At 37.7% G+C, this 17,471-nt stretch overlaps 1 protein-coding gene across 4 annotated transcripts in view; it reads right to left on the reverse strand.

Annotated features, from left to right (window-relative positions):
- The window catches only part of Arhgef12 (Rho guanine nucleotide exchange factor 12), a 134,127-nt gene that overhangs the window by 80,674 nt on the left and 35,982 nt on the right, over positions 1-17,471 (reverse strand). Inside the window, exon 1 of one of the 4 annotated variants that reach the window (XM_087905545.1) lies at positions 5,392-5,416. The exons of the other annotated variants lie outside the window; for them this stretch is intronic. Coding sequence (XP_087761671.1) covers positions 5,392-5,402 — 11 coding nt within the window. The 5' untranslated portion in view covers positions 5,403-5,416. Of the gene's footprint in view, positions 1-5,391; positions 5,417-17,471 lie in introns of those variants that run through there. 4 annotated transcript variants of the gene reach the window in all.

Consider the following 17,471-nt stretch of genomic DNA (forward strand, 5'->3'; position numbering starts at 1 on the left):
TTCATAGACCATTAATTCTATTTTCTCTCTCTTAGCTACTAAAAATGACACTTATTCTAATACACTTTATACGTAAGACTACAATGCTAAATTACTAAACAAATTACTATATTACATATCAATATTAAATAACAATCAAGAGAATTTCACTCCCAAGTGAGTTAGAAATGAGATTATATCCTTTCCAAAATGTAAGGCCTCCTATGAAGCAAAGACTCTACTCTGTAATAGAATGATTTCTTTTGCTCTCTACATGGATTTCTACATATAATACAAAACTCTTTTATGAAAATTAAAGCATACTAAACATACCACCTGGTAACTTTCACTTAGTAAAATATCAAACTGGGCATGGTAGCACATGCCACTGTAATCCAAGCTAATTGGGAGGCTGACTTGGATCATCTGAACCCAGGAATTTAAGACCTGCCTGGGAACCACTGGCAGACTCACTCTCTAAGCAAACAAATAAGACATTCTAGCCATATCACTTAGCAAATTAAAGACTCATGTGCTCAAAAGAGATATACAATAAAGATAGATTCAAAGAAGAAGAGAGCCTCTAAATGGTTTACAGTGTGTTTAAAAATATATATGGGCTTAGGGGAAAAATATATGTGGGTGTGGTGGCACACACCTTTAATCCCAGCACTTGGGGTGCAGAGGTAGGCAAATCTCTGTGAGTTCAAGGACAGCCTGGACTACAGAGTGAGTTCCAGGACAGCCAAAGATACACAGAGAAACCCTGTCTCAAAAAGCCAAAAATTAAAAATAAAAATAAAAGAAATAGAGTTTAAAATAAAGTCATGTAAAGATGGGAAATACACAGGGAGTCTGGATACTATATGTTACTGGGGTGTCTTTAAACGGTTCAATGGCTGAGAAAGAACAACAGCTGCTAAAAGTCATCTGATTACAAATGCTGCTGGTTTAATACAACCTATATATTTTAAAAATGCTTTGACTTCAAAATTTAAGTCAAAAGGTATGTTACTTTGGAGAAGAGGTTTTGCTTTTGTTTCCACAGGAAATGAGGAGATGTGGATTCATTCCGGGCTAAGAAAAATCAGGCTTGACCAAGGAAGTCTCCCCTGAGAATCTCCAATAGGAGCAGATGGTCCAGATGGCCCAACATTTCAGAGGATCTCTGTTGGAGTTTCATCTGAGTTCTGCATCCAGAACAGTTTCAAGACTGCTGCCTGAGATGATCAAGCCTCACAGAATACTCCAGTCAGAACTTGACCATAATCTTAAATTTTTTTCAGGTCCCCTTAAGAATAACAGCACCCCCATTCAGCAGGAAATAGTCTGGAAAACTACACCCACGTTCCCAAAATAAAGATTATGAAAGTTTATCTTTGTTTAGAGTGTTGTTTACAAGTTATATGGATAATGGTCAAGAAAAAAGCTAAACAAGCAAGATTCAATTCAGAGTTCTTGTTTTGGAAAAAAAGGGGGGGAGTGTTGTGGGACAATGGTCTGTACCCTGTCAATTGTATTTTAATAAAATGCTAACTGGCCAGTAGCCAGGTAGGAAATATAAGTGGGGCAACCAGGCAGGAAGTATAGGCAGGATGAGAACAGGAGAATTCTGGGAAGAGGGAAGTTTCAGTCTGCAGTCGTCACCCAGACACAGAGTAAACAAGATATAACTGCCTCATCAAAAAAGGTACCAAGCCACGTGGCTAACACAGACAAGAATAATGGGTTAATGTAAGATGTAAGAATTAATAAGAAGCCTGAACTAATAGGCAAATCGGTTTGTTAATTAATGTAGGCCTCTGTGTATTTCTTTGGAGCTGAATGACTGCGGGACCGGGTGGGATAGAAAACTCAGTCAACAAACATATATTTCACACCATAAACATTTCATTACAGCACTGGTTTTAACCTAAGACCCTCAGAGTTCATATGAGGTCTACCATGGAAGAAGAGAGGGGAAGAACTCTAAGCTCCTCATACATTAGAATGGCTTGGCTTTTGTTTCAGATAGAGCCTGCAAATAAATGAAAATCTGAAAAGGAGAATTTTAAATTCTTTTTTTTTTCATTACTGAGAACTGAATCCTACAACATAATTCTTTTAAAGTATCTCTTCTATAATATGGCTACTTAATTTAGTTCCTTTATAAATATTTAGGCTAGGTACAGTTTTTCAGTACAGTGACAACACTGTAACAATACATAACTCCTAGAAGAAACTCCCCCTTGTAGTTTCAGGATGAACTCATTAACAGGAAGGAATCCACATGGGAGTTTAGACTAGAGATAAAGGCAGTTAGCCTGAGTCCTGGAGAAACAGAAAAGGAATGGCAACAACTCCTGACTGCGTTAATCCCATGCATTTATGTCTACCTTTAATGGAAGGGACACAGCAGCAGGGACTTTTCTAACAATAGATCTTATAAGGCAAGTAACCAGATAGCATTACTTTGCTGCCCAAGTGACTGACTGTATGTGGGCGAGAGAATCCCTGCTTGTTTTAAGCAAAACAAACAAACGAAGTAAGCACACAACAGCAGTCACAGGTTAGATGATACACAAACTGGTAAGTGATAAAGAGTGATAACAAAGAAGTAACATTTTCAGACGAAAGTGTGTTTTACTAACCCTATCAATTTATCAAGAATGAGGAAATTATAAAATTTTTCTTAACAAGTCTGTGAAAAGAATTATGTATAAAGAGAGTCTCAGTTTGACTGAACTAAAGGTGAAATGATGGAAAGTTTAAGAAATCATTACATTTGTTTTGTGTTGAATGTGTGTGCCTCAGAGACACACCAAACTCCTACGCCCTGGTCTCTCTGAACATGCCTCAATTTAGAAGCTGGGTCTTTGCACACATTTTGCATACACTTCCAAGAAATCTTTGCCTAACTCCAAGTTACAAATGCTTTATATTTTCTTCTGATAGTTTGATAAATTTGTTTTACTTTTAGGTGTACACTGTGTTTATAATTTTTTACAGGAGACATTACAGACAAATGTTTGTCTTTTTTCACATAGACAGCCCACTGTTCTAGCACACTGCAGAAAAGACTACCTCTACTAAATTGCTTTTGGACTGCCATTGAAAAACATTTGTTCATGCATGTATGTATTGGCTATTTTCGGAAGAATATGGAGGCGAAATGCTCATTTCATCACCTAACAAAGTGCATTTCTTTACTTCATCAGGGGGTACAGGTTACCAACATGTTAGGCTGATAACAAGTTATACAAATGACAAGCTTTGGTCATTTGTTAAGGTGATATCTTACAGGCATCTCACTGTAACACTACTGCTACTAACTTGTCATACTTTACACTTTTAAAAAAAATCAAAAATCCAACCTGAGTTGGTAAGATGACTCATGGGGGTAAAGGACCTTGCAGCACAAGCCTGACAGTTTGACTTTGATTCCCAGAACCCACGTTTCCACATTAAGGTGGAAGAAAACCAACTTTTCCACGCAGGAACTGTGACTGTGACTCTCTCTCTCTCTCTCTCTCTCTCGCTCGCTCGCGCGCGCACACACACACCCACACACTATAAAAGTTTAAACATTTTAAATCCTTGTTTTGTTTTATTTTAATCCAATCCCTATTAGGAGTTGAAGGCACTAAGCTCAATTTTCTAGACAAAGAAGAATCTACATGTTCTGGAATTTTCTGGAAGAGCTGAGTTTCTATATTCTCCCATCTACCAGTGTAGACTCTGTATGTTTATTTTACTCTGAGATCAAATCCAATACTGCAATACTTATTTCCATGTTAAAGTTGCTCTAGTTTAAGTCACTGAACGCTCTTTCCGGTTGGCACTTATATAACTCTGACATGCCCCTCCCTTCTGTATTGAGTATTTCTTTGTTTCGGGCACTATATGGTACTCCAGGCTCCTTAGCACACTGGAAAATATAAGAACATTTTCCTACTCAAATGTTGTAAGTCAGGGAATAAAGAAAGATGTTTTCCTCTTTTTAATGTAGTAAAATTGTTACATGCTTTCATATTATATACATAATTACAATGTATAAAAGCCCAAACCATATTTCATTTAAATTGAATTTCCTGGCATAAAGCTATTCCTAATGTTCTTACTGTTGTTTTAATAGCTGTACAACCTGTAGTGGTGTCCCTTTCAACTCTGGTATTGGTTATGTTTGTCTCATCTCTCTATTTCATCACCTTGCAGCTACTCGAGCTACGTAGCTAAAGGTAGCATTTTAGTAATCTCTCAGAACCAGCTTCTGGGGTACTAATCTGTTGTTTTCTCCTTCATTGACCCTTGCTTCAATCTTCATTATTTTTCTTCTCTACTTACTTAGAATTTGGTTAGCTCTTCTTTGTCTAGTTTTTTCTAGTTTCTTAAGATGGAAGTTGATGCTATTGGTTTTATAAGTTTCTTCTTTTCTAACACATCTTTAATATCCACAAAGCTCTAAGTAATGCTTCAACGTCATCCTCCAAATTCTGGTGTGTTGTGTTTACTTTTTCTTTCAATTCAAAATACCTCTCATGTCCCTCTTGATTTCTTCTTTGACCCGTGAGATATTTAGAATTGTGCTATTTCATCTCCAAATATTTGGAGATTTGAGATCTTTCTTTTATTCATTTCTACCTCACTTCGCGTGATCAGATAGCATACGCTGTATGACTGGCATCCACCCACTTTACTGTACTTACAGACTGAAACACAGTCTACCTTCACAAATGCTCCACATGCACATACAAGACAGAAAAGCTGTTATCTGTAGTATAACCAATAAATGCAAGCAGATAAACTGGCCAATAGTGTTAAGTATTCTACACCCATACTGAGTTTAATTTTGAGCAATCATTGACAGAATACTGAATCATTATCATGACAATGACTATAGATCTGTATGTGTGTCCTTAAGTTTATGTTGTTCATTTGTCATGAATGTTGAAGCTCTTTTATTGATGCACAAACACTTATAAATGGAGGAAGCATTTTTCTTTGTTTATGTTTTTATAAGGTCCTGAGAACTTTACAAAGCTTTACAAGCTACACAGGTAATCTGCCACTGAAATATGTCTCTATTCTTTTTAATTTAATTTTTAAATTTTAAGACAGTGTCTCTAAATCACCCAGTCTGAACTCAGCCTCTCAATTAACTGAGATTACAGGTGAATAAAACCTAACTAGGCTATGTTCTTTTTAAATTGATCCTTTTATTTTTATAAAATGGTTTTCTTAAGTCCAAAATAATAGTTCACATCAGTAATGTCAACACTCAGGCAAAAAAAAAAAGATCAGGAGGAGTTCAAGGCTATTTTTGACTATATAATGAGTTCAAGGCCAGCCTTGGCTACATGAGACTCTCATTAAAAAAGGGGAGGTCAGAGGAACAAGGAAAATAGGAAGATAGTACATTCATAAACTGCTTACCACAAAAGCATGAGGACCCGGATGAAAGTAAAGCGTGGCAACACCTGTAATCCCAACACTGCGGATGGTAGAAAAAGGCAGTTTCCTGGGACTCACCAACCAGTAAGCCTAGACTACTTGGCTAGTTCCACACCAATAAGAGATCCTGTCTCGAAAGACAAAGTAGATGGAAAATGAAAGGTGCACAGGGTTCCCACATGTTCAGTTCCCACATGCACAAGTACACATGTGTCACCAGCATGAACCTAAACACATGAGGAAGAGGGGCTTCTTAACCACTAGTAACAGTCTATGTTTGTAAATCTACTGTACAACGGTATTAATGTAGTCACTTCAGCTTTTATTGATTAATGTTATCACAGTGTACCTTCACCTCAAAATTCAAAATGTCTTTATTTTTAAGATGTATCTATCTTTCATTCCTTTCTTCCTTCCTTCCTTCCTTCCTCCCTCTCTCCCTCCCTCCCTTCCTTCCTTTCTTTCCCAGACAGTTTCTCTGCGTATACTCTGACTGTCTGGGAATTCGTTTTGTAGACTAGGTTGGACTCGAACTCAGAGATCCACCTGCCTCAGACTCCCAAGTGCTGCAATTAAAGGTATGCATCACCATCGCCCAGCTTAAGATGTGTTTCCTAAAGCCAGCACACAGTTGGGTTTGGTCTTTCATTTAATCTGATGACTTCTGCCTTAATTGGTTTTCTTTATGGTGAGATTGAACATGTTGACCAAATATTGTACCACTGAGCTACAGTCTTAAACCAACTTTTATTTTATAGAGTCTTACTCAGTAGCCCATGTTGATCTGAAATTCATGATCCATCCACCTGAGCCTCCCCAATGCTAGAATTACAGGCGTACCTTACCATATTGATTTTAATTGGCATTTTTTTTGAGGCTGCTGACATAGGCAGATTCACCATCCTATTGGGTTTCTCAGCTGTTGTTTCCTACAGTCTCTTCCTTCTATTGGATTACATTATTTAAACCAATTAACTAACTTAGATGAGTTTTAATATTCTGTTAATTCATCTCTTCCCATACTTTAAATTATTTGGAGGAGTTCTAGCTAGAGCAATAAGAACACAAAACGAGACCAAGAGGCTACAAATTGGAAAAGAAGACGTCAAACACTCACTATTTGCTGATGATATGATAGTTTACATAAGTGATTCCAAAAATTCTACCAGGGAACTCCTACAACTCACAAACAACTTCAGTAATGTAGCAGGATATAAGATTAACTCAAAAAACCAGTAGCCATCCTTTATACAGATGATAAACAGCTGAGAAAGAAATCAGAGAAACATCACCCTTCACAATAGCCACAAATAACAAAATCTTGGAGTAACTCTAACCAAACAAGTGAAAGACCTATATGACAAGAACTTTAAATCTTTGAAGAAAAAACTGAAGACACCAGAAAATGGAAAGATCTCCAATGTTCTTGGGTAGGTAGAATTAACATAAATAAAAATGGCAATCTTATCAAATGCAATCTACAAATTCAATGCAAGAGGTATCACCATTCCTGACTTGAAACTCTACTTTAGTGCTACAGTAATGACAACAGCCTGGTATTGGCATAAAAACAGACAGAAGCACCAATGTAATCTAATCAAAGACCCAGATATCAATCCACACATCTACAAACACCTGATCTTAGACAAAGAAGCTTAAAATATAAAATGGGAAAAAGAAAACAAATTCAACGAATGGTGCTGGCATAACTGGATATCAACATGCAGAAGAATTAAAATAGATCCATATCTATTACCATGCACAAAACTCAAGTCCAAATGGATCAAAGACCTAAACATAAAACCAATCACACTGAACCTAATAGAAGAGAAAGTGGGAAGTACACTTGAATGCACTGGTAGAGGAGACAACTTCCTAAACATAACCCCAGTAGCACAGACACTGAGAGCAACAATTTATAAATGGGATCTCCTGAAACTGAGAAGGTTCTGTAAAGCAAAGGACATGGTCAACAAGATAAAACAGCAGGCTACAGATTGGGAGAAGATCTTCACCAACCTCACAGTGGACAGAAGACTGATCTCCAAAATATACAAAAGAACTCAATAAACTTGACATCAAAAAAGATAAATAATCCAATTTTTAAAAATGGGGTACAGACCTGAACAGAGAACTCTCAACAAATGAATCTCAAATAGCTGAAAGACACTTAAGGAAATGTTCAACATCCTTAGCCATCAGAGAAATGCAAATCAAAATAACTCTCAGATTCCATCTTATACCTGTGAGAATGGCCAAGATCAAAAACACTTGATGGGAGCTTAACTCCACCATTGCTGGTGGGAATGCAAACTGGTACAGCCGCTTTGGATTTCAGTATGGCCATTTCTCAGTAAATTAGAAAACAATCTACCTCAAGACCCAGCAATACCACTGTTGGGTATGTACCCAAAGGATGCTCAATCATACCACAAGGACATGTGCTCAACTATGTTCACAGCAGCATTGTTTGTCATAGTCAGATCCTGGAAACAAACTAGACGCTGCTCAATCAAAGAATGGATAAAGAAAATGTGGTACATTTACACAATGGAGTACTACACAGCAGCAAAAATAATGACATCTTGAAATTTGCAGGCAAATGGATGATCTAGAAAAAAAAAAACACAGTGAGTGAGGTAACCCAGGCCCAGAAAGACAAATATAATATGTATTCACTCATAAGTGGCTTTCAGATATAAAGCAAAGAAAAATCAGCATACATTCAGTCCACAACCCCAGAGAAACCAAACAGCAAAGAGGACCCTAAGACAGACACAGGAGGATCTATATAGGGAGGAGAAAAAGACAAGATCTCCTGAGTAAATTGGAGCATGGGCGTCATGAAAGAGGGAAGAAGTGGAGAGAGAATGAAGGGAGGAGAGCAGAGAAAAGTGTATATCACAACAAAAACAATTAGAAAATTATTTGAAGAACTGCTCCATGTATTTGATTTTATAGACTAATTAACAAGCATAGTTCTGAGAATACACTTAAGAATATGACATGTTTTCTACACAAATTTATTCAATAAATTTTCACTGAGAACAAAGGACATAAGCTATTCTTGACCCTAGGAAATATAGTGTTCCTTATAAAAAATTTAATTCAGTGGTTTACTACTCCCCTCAAAGGCCAGTGACCAATGAACAGCAGATTTAGCTGTAGCAACAACCTTTTGGCCTAATGGTAGCATCATTCTCTGGTGAGTGAGCTGACTGGCATAGTCAGAGCAATGAAAAGAGAAATTACGTCCACAGGAAGTACAAATGAAAGAAACTTCTTTCCTCTTAAGAGAGAATCATGTGGCATATCTTCCCTCTCCCACTTGTATGTGACTGTGACTGGAGTCATTCAATGCATTCAAAGACCTTGAAGGTATTTAACCTAAGATAGTAAGGTAAGAGTGGAAGCCATGAGATGATCTAGGGCCCAGAACTAGTCAAGGGTAATAAAAATAACTAGGACAAAGGTCTGCAAGGATAATCAACTTAGTGTATTTGAGAACTACAAAGGATACTGTGACCTGAGGGTAGAGAATGGCCCAGAAAGTAGTACTGAGATGACATAAACAATAGACAGAAGCCAAAAATGTAAGAAATTTATTCATGGGGGCTAGAGAGATGGTTCAGCAGTTGAGAGCACTGTCTGCTCTTCCAAGGGACCTGGGTTCAATTCCCGGCATCCTGCTGCTCGTACCTCTCTGGAACTCCAGTTCCATGGCTTCTGACAGGCACACTCACACAGACATACATGCAGGCAATACACTAATGAACAAAAAATAAAAATAAAGTTATAAAAAAGAAACTTATTCATAATGTAAGACAACGAGAAAGTTTTAATCCCAATCTGATTTATGTTTAAAAGAACACTAGAGTTAGGCATGGCAGCAAACACCTATAATCCCAGCAACTAAGAAGAGGCTGAAGACACAAGATTGCCTGAAGTTCAAAGCCAGCCTGGGCTGTATAGCAAAACTCTATCCTCAAAAACTAAACAGGGAAATGGGGGTGGATTTGCTTAAAATACATTATATACATGCATGAAGTTCTCAAATCAGAAATAAAAACATTATATAAAAATTAAACAAAAATAAATAAGTTACTTTAACTAATAAAATAAAAGGCAGCTGTTTCTCTGGTCCTTAAAATATTAAGAAATAATGATAAAACTTCACATTCTACAAATTGAATACTAAGAAAGTCAAGTGTAGTTTATGCTTACAGTAACAGTGCATTTCACCCCAAGTTATCAAATACCTAAGAAGCACTTAATAGGTAGAAATAAAACACACAAAGTTTACAATGTTGATGGTTTTCCTAGCCCCTCAAAAAAAGAACTCTGAATTACAGGGTTCTCATTCTATAGCCCAGGTTGGCCCAGAACACTATGTATCCCAGGATGGCTACATGGTGAGTCTCCTACCTAAGCCACCCAAGTGCTGGGATCACAGGTGAGTCACTATGCCCAGTGTTATTCAAAACTAAGTATTAAGAAGAAATTAGCAATGGAGGGGGACTACTAAATTTAAAGATATAACTTTTTTAATAAAGATTTTCAAGTATAAAATGCTGAAAGATGTCTGGTAACTTGAAACTGTAACACAGCCATTAGTCACTGTCCAGGCAAGTGTTTCTGCCCTCTTCCAAGTATTTGGATTTTTCCAAGAGCTGATGTCAGGGCTTTTTAGAGACAGAACAGCATTTACAGGCCAGAGAAGGAAAAGGGTTTCCCCAGTAGCTATGCTCAATGTGGCCTTTGTACTGCTCCACTGCCAAAGCCAGGAAGACCCTGCTAGATAAAGCTATTCAGTTCTTGTGAGTTGGGGGATACAACTTTACCCTGGGAGGTTGGAGGACTGTGAATGGCAAAACTTACAATTACAGGAGCTCAATTTAATTTTTCCACCAGTGCTAAAGCCTAAATTCTAATAGAGTAATCATCAGAACATAGGTTTCTTAACTCTTTCAAGAAAAATACCACATAATGAATTTCCCTCTCTCTCTTTCCCTCTCTCTCTCTCTCTCTCTCTCTCTCTGTGTGTCTGTCTGTGTGTGTGTGTGTGTGTGTGTGTGTGTGTGTAGGATATTTAACTTAAAAGGGATTCATATAATTTTTTCATAGTTTCAAAGAAAAGATAGGCCAATATCAAAGAGTTACAAGAGATTGCCTGCAACTTCCAGTCCTAAAAGGTCAGTGAAGAATTAACCCAGTGGAGTTCATAGCTATTCGCCAGGTGGGCAACTTGCCAGCTGTACATCTAAAAGATCACGTTGCCACCTGAACAGCAACTGCTTGTTTCTAAACATGTATTCAGTTCCAAATAAAGATGGAAGAAAGCAAAAACAATTCTACCACAGTAGTGTTCCTCAGCACTAAACAGCAAAGACTCATCTTTCAAGAAAGGACATGATTATAGGCTCCAGTCACTAACTATAAAATTATTTTGCTACATCTGTTAGGTTTGAGATCTACACCGAAGAGGTCTTAGTAGACTCTAAACAAGAATCAGATTGCCTAAGGATTATGATTGTCATAAGGATCATAGACTTGAAATGCAGATTCAACTCTCCCTGGATTTGTAAGGCAATATCCAAGCATGTAGAAGAAATATGTAAATAGGAGAGTCTACTGTAGAGATTCAGAATTGAGACAGTCCAAGATTTAGGATGTTACTGGAGGTAAAAATGGAGACGTGAAAAGACAAAGCAACTGTCACCAATCACAACACTGAAAACAATGACCTCAAAAGCTCTGTTTTTAAACAATGACAGAAAAATGAAAATGCTAATAATAGTAGCTAACACTGCTTAGCACATGCCAGTAACCATTACAGCCGCATTATATACATTACTTCACTGAATCCTCAGCAAACACCATTACTGCACATATTTTATGGTTGAAAAAATACTACACAGAAAAGGAACTTGTCTACAGTCCGACAATAAGCACAGAAGCTGACATAAACTTAGGACTTACAGCTCTAGATTCTTTTAAAATGTATTTATTTTTATCTTATTTTATGTTACATATATGGGTGCTCTGCCTGCATTATATCTGTGTACCACATGAGTGCCTGGTGCCCAAAGAAGCCAAAAGAGGTCATCAGATACCCAGAACTGGCGTTACAGAGCAATCAAGTGGGCGCTAAGAATTGAACCTGGGTCCTCTGCAAGAGCATCAAGTACTCTTAACCCCTGAGTCAACTCTCCACCCACTAGACTCTTATTTTTAACTACTGGGTTTTACAGGAATTGTTTTTAAATTTTAAGATTTATGTGTATGAGTGTTTTGCCTGCATATACACATGTGAACCATGTGTGTGCCTGGTGCCCTTGGAGGTCAAAAGAGGGCATCAGGTTCCCTGGAACTGGAATTACGGATGTTTATTAACCACCATATAGGTGTTGCGAACCAAACCCAGGTTCTCTGCAAGAGGAATAAGTATTCTTTACTGTTGAGCCATCTTTCCATTCCTTTAACAGGATTTTTTTTTTTTGAAAACCAAAAACATACTAAACTACTAGCAAGATGGCTCAGCAGGGAAGAGTACCCAAGTTCACTCCCCAGGACTCATGTGGTAGGGTGAACTAGTTGACTTCTGACCTCCACATATGGCACATATTGATGTGGGATTCCCCTCTGTATGCTCTGAATATGTTTTAAATATCACTGATTAATAAAGAAACTGCTATGGTCTATGGCAGGGCAGAATATAGCCAGGCTGAAAGAGATATATAGACAGTAGGCAGAGCCAAAGAGACACCATGTAGCTACAGAAGGAGACAGACACTGGAACCTTACCAGTAGGCCACAGCCTTGTGGCGATACATAGATGAATAGAAATGGGTTAATTTAAAATGTAAGAGCTAATTAGAAATACACCTAAGTAATTGGCCAAACAGTGTTGTAATTAATATAGTTTCTTTGTGATTATTCGGGTCTGGGCGGTCGGGAAACATAATATATATTTACACACACACACACACACACACATAAACACTACAGAGATTACATATATATCTACAGAGAGAGTTCTAGGACAGCCAGGGCTACACAGGCTATCCGAAAAGCTTGTTTTGTCAAGATTTTGCTATGTAACCCAGCCTAACCTCAAAATCATGACACTCTTTCTACAACAGCATCTGAGAACTAGGTTTCAGGTATATACCACTACATTCAGCTTACAATGCCACATTCTACTTTCAATTCTAAAATACAAAAATGTGTGAGCATCAAGACAAAGAAAGAAAGGAAAGAAAAAGAAAAAAATCAAAACACTCATGTGTAACTGGGCAAGAAGCTAACCTCAGTACTTCTTCACAGTGAGAACCCATATGTCAAAAGTCCAACATAAATTTATCTTTTCTTTTCTCACACAGGAATTTGAGAGATTTAAGAAAGCCATTTGTCCTTTGAGACGGTCTTATGTAGCCCAGGCTGGTCTAGGGCTTGTGACTGAGTCTCCTGCTCAAGTCTGGAGTGCTGAAGTACAGGTGTGTGTCATCACTCCCAGGTAAGATATAAGAAATCTTTAAAGAAATAAGCACTCACAAGCCTCACAAGCCCTTCCTTCTAATGGGGGAGGGGGAACTACTTAAAGATAAAATCCTTACAATAGAAAATTAAAATAACTCAGACATAGAGGATAAAAGGATGGAAGGTAAGCACTGAATCAAACAACAGAGATCTAATAAAATATCTCTGACAAAAGCCATTTCTACTCTATTAAACAAAACACAAGTATTTCCTCACTGAAGAATTAATCTTAACTTCATACCCACACTTCTGCACACAGTAAGCACTGAACAATGCATTTCTCTTTCTAAGGAGGATATGGGGCCAGAGAGATGACTCAGAGGGTGGAAGACTGGCATCAAGCATAAGGACCTGGGTTCAATCCCCAAACCTATATGGTAGAAGGAAGAACTGATTCCCACAAGTTGTCCTCTGACCTCCATTCACATGCACATTGTGGCATGTCTGGCCCCCACACTATATACAATAAATAAATATATGTGATTTGTTTTTAAAGGAGAATCTTCCTATTCTCATCTACTCTGAAATGTAAGCTCTAGGGTAACAAGGTCCTAGGGTTCACTGCTGCATTCTAGCAAAGTACTAGACAGGAAAGGTACCCAATAAATGTTTGTGTAATATGAGAATAGACACCAAACATAGGTTGATATATATATATATATATATATATATCTTCAGAGTTCCAACCAACAGTTGTTCTAGGCATATTAGTTTAGATTTACCGTTGGGATCTCAAGTTCAACACAACTAACTTTGATCCCAACAAAATTGCTTTTCTGTCTTAACAAATAGACCTTCATCCACATAGATGGGCTAGAGAATCTAGAATTTGAGCTGAAGAGATGGCTCCAATGGCTGCTCTTGCAAAGGACCCAGATTCAATTCCCAGCATTCAGAATACAGCTTGGAATCTGTAATTCTAAGGAATCAGACACCCTCTTCTGGCTTCCACAGGCACAAGGCACACATGCAGTATACATCTATACAAATGGGCTAAACACATACATATAATTTTTCACTTTTAAATTAGAAATTTGGAAGTCATTAATGACATCCAGTTTCCCTCTGCTCCACAACTATATTTATCTATCTGATAGCCATACCTGAACATCTACTGTATACCAGAACTTACAGAGTCAGAATTACACAATACTAAGGCAATGTCTCTGTGCAGTTTGTATCTCCCATCACATTCAAATGCTTCGTTATTAATGAATACCTTGAATTCATCTACTTCTGGCCTTCTCCATTGCTAATTTAAAGTGACCCATTCTGTCAAGCCTGGTGCCTACAATAATGTAGGACTTTCAGTCCTGCACAGTTCCTTTTCTGTTAAGGAGTCACAGACTTTCAAACCACAACTCTTGTGTCCCTCTTATGTGCTTGTCACATGAGAATATGAACCTGAGTTTGGTCCCCAAATCCATATAAATAGCCAGGCATCAGAGTTGTCCTTAGAATCCCAGTACTGGGAAGGAAAAGACAGGTGTATTCATAGGGCTTGCTAGCCAGACAGCCTGGCCTAATTGGCAAGCCCCAGATCCTAGTAAGAGGCCCTATCTTAAAAAAAAGGGTGGAGGGCTTCCACGAAACGACACACAAAGCTGATCTCTGAATCCAGAGCCATGTGCACATGCATGCAAACACACACACACACACACACACAGAGAGAGAGAGAGAGAGAGAGAGAGAGACCACACACATGTACACAGGAACATTTAAAGCTTATTACACATTCAATTGTACTTCAATAAAACTTTTAGACTTTACAAACAAAACTGATGTTTAAACGAAACAATACTACCCATAAAGCCAGATGCAATGGTACACCCCTAAAATCCCACCCAGCATTTAAGATGCTAAGGGAAAAGAACCCACCAAGTTTAAGACAAGATTCACAACATGAGATACGTTCTTAAAAATAAATATGGCTGGAGAGATGGCTCAGCAATTAAGAACATTTGTTAATCTTGGAGAGGATCCAGGTTCAGTTCCCAAGACCTACATACTGGCTCACAACCATCTGTAACTCCAATTCCAATGCTCTCTTCTGACCTTCCTGAGTACTGCATATACATGGTGTGCGCGCACACACACACACACAGGCAAAACACCAACACATAAAATTAAAATAAATAAATCTTCAAAAAGAAACAAAAAATAAATACACCTTGGATGGAAAACCGGCTCAGTCAGTAAAGTGCATGCTATGCAAGGCCTAAGTTCAGAGCCCAGCACCCACACAAAAATAATTAAACTAATTAATTAAAATTAATTTAATTTTAAAAGCCAGACAAAGTAAGGCACTGATCTGACCCTACTGTTGGTGGGGGTGGGGTCAGGAGCACAGGCAGAATCAGGCTGGTCCCCAGAGCTTGTTGGGCAGCCAATCTATAATCAGTACCAGGCTCACAGAAACACCCCATCTCAAAAGGCGGGTAGAGAGTAGGGCTGTGAAAATGGTTCAGCAAGTACAGTTCTTGACACGTTAAGTGTGAGGAGAAGATTTAGATCTCCAGCACCCATGTAACCCTGGGTGGATGTGGTGTCCCACCTGAAATCCTGTTGATCAAGAGGCCAGATCAGTTGAGTAAGTGAGCTCTGGGCTCATGCGCCTCAATATATGTGGTGAAGAGCAATTCAGCAAGACTCCCAACATCAAGTCATACACATCCACACACGGACACACCCCACAGACGCACAGATCAAAATACACCTGGAGAGCTGAATACTGGCAACACCTAAATATACCTTTAACTTCCACACTAAACACAGGTACATGCATGTGTACCCACACACACAATCATATACACATATACACAAAAAAGTTATGCAATTATAGAACTTATTGTCCATAAACATTGTTATAATTTATGAAATGTAAAAGACTCAATGGTCTGAATACTTTCCTCTTACTATAAATTTTAAACTATTCATAATTTTGCAAGGGAAAGTCCAGCAATTTAAGATACTTGTTCTGTAACTTTAAGATTTTTAAACTTATAAATCCCTTAAAGGATTATGTGATAGTGAAATGAATAATGTTGGCACCAAGAGAATCTTTTGGTGTTTGGGGCTGGGTTAGTTATTTATTCTACCTATATAAGTTTGGTCTTCCTTCATTCACCCACTCAGAAAATTCATTTAAAACAGCACACACTGTGTAGTCAGGCAATATACAGGCCCTTGAAATCTATGTGGAAGAAAAAGAAAAGACAATCAATAGACAACAATGGTCTTAACCAATAAATGAATATACTATGTAGTAAGTTAGAAGGCTATACACATTCTAGATGTCCCCTCACACCACAAAGTTGTGGCTATGAAGGATCAGTAAGAAAGCTAAATGTAACTAAATGTAACAGCAATGGAAACTCTAGACTGTCTCAGTGAGTCACACAAGGAACACACAAAAGTCAGAGTAGAGCATTAAGTCTGAGTCCAGTCCTTACCCTATACCACTGAGCGATGGCTCCGATCACTCAGCTTTTGGCAGCCCATAATCCCTATGTCTTAGTTGCTCCTTTTTTTGTGATGTCAATAAGTTCTAGAAAATGTTTTAATCTGTTCAGATGGAAACAGTGGAAAGATCTTTTACAGTCTGGCTGGCCTTTACTTCATTATTTCATGATTACTAATGCAGTAACTACTAATTTTGTGGTTACTAACTTATTTCTCATCTATAAAAAAGATGAGATAAGAAAATAAAAAGGAGAAGCTATTAATGTACATAAAGTATGATTTGAAGGAGATAAGGGTAATTTTAATAGTAAATGAAAAATCTAGCATTTAATGAAAAACACCTACATGTCAGTATATAAATACATAAATAATGCTTACTATATAATTTCCACCAAAGTAGTACATCATCTGCATGAGTTTCTTATATCTTCCATTCAGTTATAAACTCTATGTCTATGTACAGTTCAAGGTATATTGTAAATGCCCAATAAGCATGTTAATTTGCTAATACTCCTGAGGGGTCATTCTTCAAAATGTAGCAAATAGTACAGAACTCATCTCACTGTGAAAAAGATCAGCAAATGAATTGAAAGCTTTACAGTATGCTCCAAAGTGTGAGCCTAATCTGTCTATAAAGAAATCTGCAGTATCAAACATTTCAGTTACAAATTATAGTAAGGCTTTTTTGTCTACCAAAAATAAATCAATCAATAAATAAAATAACTTCTAACACGATCAACCCTGGGCTAGGGATATAGTTCAGTGGTAAAATATTTGCCTAGAATACAAGAGGTCCTGGGTTCAAATGCCAGTAAAACCCTAAGAAGAGAAAACCATTTTACAGCACTTCTATTTTTCACACTCAGGCCTCTGTTCCAGCACTCACAGACAGCACTGGAAGGGAAGGCAGAATGCCATCCTAATGCCATCACTGCAATTCAGCAGCAGCTTTATAGTTATAATCAACATTTTAGCTGACACAAGCAAAAATACCAGTAACTGAACAAAGGATAAAATAATTCAAACTGATACAAGAGTTCCTGGTGCTATGGCTAGCACCT

Source organism: Myodes glareolus, chromosome 4 (genome assembly GCF_982192425.1).
Source record: "Myodes glareolus chromosome 4, mMyoGla1.1, whole genome shotgun sequence".
NCBI classification, from domain to species: domain Eukaryota; kingdom Metazoa; phylum Chordata; class Mammalia; order Rodentia; family Cricetidae; genus Myodes; species Myodes glareolus.